Raw genomic sequence first — 5,081 nt, 5'->3', positions numbered from 1 at the left:
AGTGGGAACCCGGCGGTCACCGGGCAATCGGTGAGAATCTCAGCGCACGTCGGATCTCGGATTCCGCTCGGGATTTTGTGGGACACCAAGCCGCTCGGATGTGCAATATGACTTTTGAAGAAACCAGTGGAGATAACTCTTCAGAAAGGTCAGCTCTTGCATTTGCTCGGGTTCTAACTTGTTTTTTGGGGGTGAACTTCTTTTTTTAACCTTTTTTCTAAGACTCACGGGCGGAAGAACCACTGCAAATGCCTTAACTTGGACACGTTTTATTTTACTCTTTCCAATGAGGTTTTCTTCCCACCGTTAGTTCCGACTGTCGTTGCTAGGTCTCGTGCTATATCGACGGTTAACACAAAGTGCAACGTCAAGCTTTCGTTATGCTAGTTAGCTTTTTTTAGCTAACGTGAACTCTACGTGCTCATTGTGTATGAATTTCTAAACAGAAACGCTCTCATTGCTTTGTCTTTGCACGCTTTGCAGTGTCTATCAGACTTGCAAGGTTACATCACGACTCCTCATTCATCTCATTTGAATAATATAGCCGGTTGACTTGGGCATTAAAATATGAAGCGACGGTCAGCTCTCGCGTTGACCGTCGCTGTGTGTTTTGCGAGTTCATCTTTGGCTCAAATGTATTCAATTTCTGTTTCCTTAGGATGGAATCGGTGGCCAAAGCATTAGAGGAGGTCCTGAGCTCTGCGTTGCCTCAGGGTTGCATCACTGTCGGAGTCTATGAGGCAGCAAAGTCACTTAATGCGTAAGTTAGAAATAACGTAACTGCTGTAGCTCTGATGAATCCCTTAAGGATGAGTGTGAGGAAGCTCTATTTTCGTTAACTTGTCCTCACAACTCCTTTCCCTGTCTCTCTTTCAGGGATCCAGACAACGTGGTGTTGTGTCTGCTGGCCACAGACGACGAGGAGGATGTGGCTCTACAGATTCATTTCACCTTAATCCAGGCATTCTGCTGTGAGAATGACATCAACATCCTGCGGGTGAGCAACATGAGGCGTCTGGCAGAAATCCTTGGTGGAGTGAAACCTGGAGGGGAGCCTATGGACCTGCACTGTGTTCTAGTTAGTGTAAGTGCCGACACTCCATTACTCAGGTTTGTTTACTACAGACCTGCAGTGTATTGCTCATTTCCCTTTAGTCTGGAAAAACAGTTGTTCTGCCGTCACTGAGGCTGTGCTAGTTTTCGCACCAAGGCCTTTGTCATACTCAAACGGAACTGTTACTAGTTATGGTTTCGCAATTTGGATGATTTCAGACTGTTTGCACATCCATAAATCAGCAGATGGTAATTGCTGTGTCCCTTTTTCTGCAGAATCCTCAGTCGTCAATGTGGAAGGACCCTGCACTGAGCAAAGTGAACAGATTCTGCAGAGACAGTCGCTGTTTGGATCAGTGGGTGCCCGTTATTAACCTGCCTGACCGATGAAACTGCTTGGAATATTACCGTATTGTGTGCATTGGGGGAAAAGTAACTTCACAAGGCCTGTGTTAATGTCTGTGTTGGACTCCTTTGGAAAGCGCCCCAGAGACGGGAGGGGCAGAAAAAAAGAACACAAGGAAGAGAAACGTTCCAACGAATTTACCAGGTCAGGTTGAGCTCGTGGGCCAAGGAAGAGTGACTCAGCGGTCTCGGTTCCAGGATTTCCTATGAATGACTGCGGCTTTCTCTGCCGAGATAGAAGCCTTTACAGGAAACTGAATCATGTGAGTGGACAAGCACACATGGTGGTGAGCACAAGCGCAGGACTGGGGAAAGGCAGACAGAGAGCCTCAGATGACAAGACTCCAAGAACTGGACCACGCTGGAGTGGACCAGTCAGGGCTCTCAGTTTGAAGAATTCCTCGTGAAAATTTGACCAAATCCAAGCATTTCTTTAACAGCACATTTATTTAATAGTATTTAAGACTTGTCACTTTGATAACTCAAAAGGGAAAGTTTTCACAGTTTATTGTTATTATCTTCAGGGCAATGCAATGTTTGGACTTGTCCACTAACTGATGTTTTTATGTGTAATTAATTTAATGAATTATATTTATTGTGCATAGTTCATGGAATGTGTTAAGTTGAAATGAAATAAATAAACAAACAACCAACAGTTCCCTGGGTGCTATGGCCTTAATGATTTCCTGGTACGACACATTTAGCGTGCTTGTAGGAAGTCGCACAATATTCCTCGGGCCAGTGCATGCCTCTCATGCCCACAGCCAACTCATATGAAGCAACATGTTGCCCCACAGGGTTTGGATATTGGCCTGGTGTGTCATTGGGCAGGCTAAATTATTTACTCAGCATATTTCTAGCCTTTTCTGCTACTTGTGTCTCTTGGATTCACAACAAGATTGTGTTTTTGTGTTTGTTTTGTTTCTTTGGTGGTCTGCTAAAATGATTACCACCTTTTTACTTGTCAAAAATATTGTTGTAACTTAAAATAGTTACTGTTCTGGGCTAAATCTGAGCTTCCCTGATATCAGCTTTAGTTCTGCATGGGAACTCTAGTAAAATGTGACCTTTTGCACATTTTGAAGATCTAGTTACATTGAAGGGAGGAGAATTCCCATTGTAGTCGAATCTGAATGGGACGGGCCTCACTGTGACTGCTCACTCTTCACAGCCCTGTGCATCTACGCAATCACAGCTAAATTTACTGCTGAGGGGATTAAAAATAGCAGAGAGGCAAGAAGAGAAAAATCCACGTTGAAGACCCATGTCAGGCTGCAAAAAGAGACAACCAGAACTTATTGGTGCTTGTGTAGAATGGGGAGGGACAAAGCCTTCTACACAGAGGGTCATGAGACAATTGATGCATGAGTCAGGGCTATTCAGGTCTCCATTGCTAGAGCTGTACAGTACTTTAGCTTCATGGCTAAAAATAGCCCCATGAATAGAGGCCTTCCCCCTAACCACTGACACACTGACAATAGTAGCACTTGTAATTAACAGGCAGTGTATGCAGAGAGGCTGGTCTGCTGCAGGGATGCCAGTGTGCAGCCCAGACTATTGCGGGGACAGCAAACCTCTGTTGGTACTGTCAGGTAGCAGATGGGGAAGAAAAACTGGGTCAAAATGCAGGACAGACTGGAAGACTGGAGAATGCGGGGTGTGACGGTAGCTGGAGGCTTTGCGCCCGTGTTATACTGACTGAAGTCAAAGGGGTTCCATTTGCAAATGTGACAAAATGTGCACGTAGGCCCAAACATGCAGATCTACAGTACACGCCGCTGAACAGATGTTCGAGTCCCTTCAGTCCCAAAGTCTATGGCAGAACACTCTAGTCACAGTTTTTCCACTGACACAGTAGTTTTGCTGTTGTCTTTCTTTATTGTAGTGGCCAATAAGCCGAACTGAGACACTTTTCTTGGAAAGTGCAACAATAACACCAGAAATACTAGCGCAGGATGACGGTAACATGACACCTGAAAGCCAATTTCATCATTAAAAGAGAGGAACCCACTTTTTTTCCACACAGGGAGGGGCCGCTTAAAGTAGGTGAGATACTGGAAATACTGGATTATTGACTTATCCCTGGGTTTCTCCACTACACTGACAAGGTAACACAATCTACACAAGCTACAAAGCCGGCCCTATCGATCATCTTACTCGAGTGAGGGTTACATCAGTGTGCGCCAACGTACATGGGCTGACCTTGTTGTGGATGTAACAACACACCTGAGGAGGCTGAGAAAGGGGAGAAAGGGATGTCGAGAAGAGCAGGGATTATTGCATAACAGGCCGGCCATGGCTTGGGGGCACAGAAACACCTTAGTGAGAAATTAGAGCAAGCCAGAATGTTTATGTGTTCCTGACCTGATACTACAGACACTCATCCCATGGTTTGAACACGGCGACCTGTAATTCTGACAAGGAAATAATAATTGGTTAACGTCACACCTTGTTAGCAACTAACTGCCCTGGTGAGTGCAAATGAGGTCAGAACACTTTTGGCTGAATAGTTATCTCTTTCTCAGTATGGGCAGACAATAGTTACCAACCTCCGAACACAGACGGCATATCATGAAAACCAGCCGAGGCTAAGCTGTGTCTGATAATGCTAGTCTTTAGTGTTGGATGTCGGTGTACCCCCTCTAAAAAGGAGGGTAAAATTCTCGTCACTTATCCATGAGCAAGAGACCAAAGTCTACACTCTCCCGATTTATACAGCATAATTCAGCAGGCTTTTATTCATATCAAACTACAATGTGAGTTAAAAAAATAATAAAAATTTAAAGACAAAGATGAATGACTGGATTTGCAGGTAGTAGGCTGAGGATCTATTCTTGCCCATGTGAACACTTATGGGAAGTCAAGCCTCCGGGAATAATCTGAACACACTGAATGTCTAGCATTTTCTTTTTGAGGCAGCGTTGTTTGATTTTGTTTGCCACCTGGCAGCGGTACAAGCTGTAAATACAACCCTGATATATTATCACCTAATGAAGTTGTTATATATCAGGAAAGAATTGCCTAATAATCCAGCTGACATTGAGCAACATTAGCATTCTTTTGGAGTCCTGTTTCTGTGCACGCAACAAATGGAAGTCTAAGTTTCACCCTTCTCTCAGCTCTGCTTTGGTCTCCACGCACTCCTCATATATCTGGCTCTTTAGCTGTTGTTCAGTGTCAGGCAGGTAGTGTACAGGGGGGTTTATAGAGCTTTCAACTGGAAACAGATGACTATTGTGGCTTGAAACACATTTGATAAGAGCTGTGAGACTGCACCAAACAATTTGCAACTGCAAAGTTGGTTGATCATTTTCTGTGGGTTTGTCAGTATCAGTGACTCTTTCACAGTACATATAGTCATTTGAACCATGGTTAATATCAAAATATTGATTAGTGCAGCTTTAACTCATATAAATGACGCTTTAAAATGAATATCTATCTTTCAAAGATGTTACTTCACATAAAGACTAATAAATGCATCAGCCCAACACGGTCTTAACCAAATATTTTGGAATTCACTAAATGCCAACTCATCAGATATTCTAGTTCAGCAACTAAGACCTCCAGTAAGGTGTACTTTTTAAATCATACCTTAGTTGAAAAAAAATACTTAATCAAATTAC

The 5,081-nt window shown here is 43.6% G+C and overlaps 1 protein-coding gene across 1 annotated transcript; it reads left to right on the top strand.

Moving 5' to 3' along the window:
* On the top strand, window positions 1-2,116 carry gadd45ab (growth arrest and DNA-damage-inducible, alpha, b). The gene is made up of 4 exons (XM_040127665.1): window positions 1-148; window positions 659-760; window positions 877-1,084; window positions 1,330-2,116. Exons 1-4 carry the CDS (start codon window positions 99-101, stop codon window positions 1,441-1,443), a joined length of 474 nt encoding a protein of 157 aa, XP_039983599.1. The 5' UTR covers window positions 1-98; the 3' UTR covers window positions 1,444-2,116.
* The last annotated feature ends 2,965 nt before the right edge of the window (window positions 2,117-5,081 follow it).

This window comes from Xiphias gladius, chromosome 6 (genome assembly GCF_016859285.1).
Source record: "Xiphias gladius isolate SHS-SW01 ecotype Sanya breed wild chromosome 6, ASM1685928v1, whole genome shotgun sequence".
In the NCBI taxonomy this organism is placed as follows: domain Eukaryota; kingdom Metazoa; phylum Chordata; class Actinopteri; order Istiophoriformes; family Xiphiidae; genus Xiphias; species Xiphias gladius.
The sequence above is the reverse complement of the archived record's forward strand: the minus strand, read 5'-3'. Positions and strand labels throughout refer to the sequence as shown.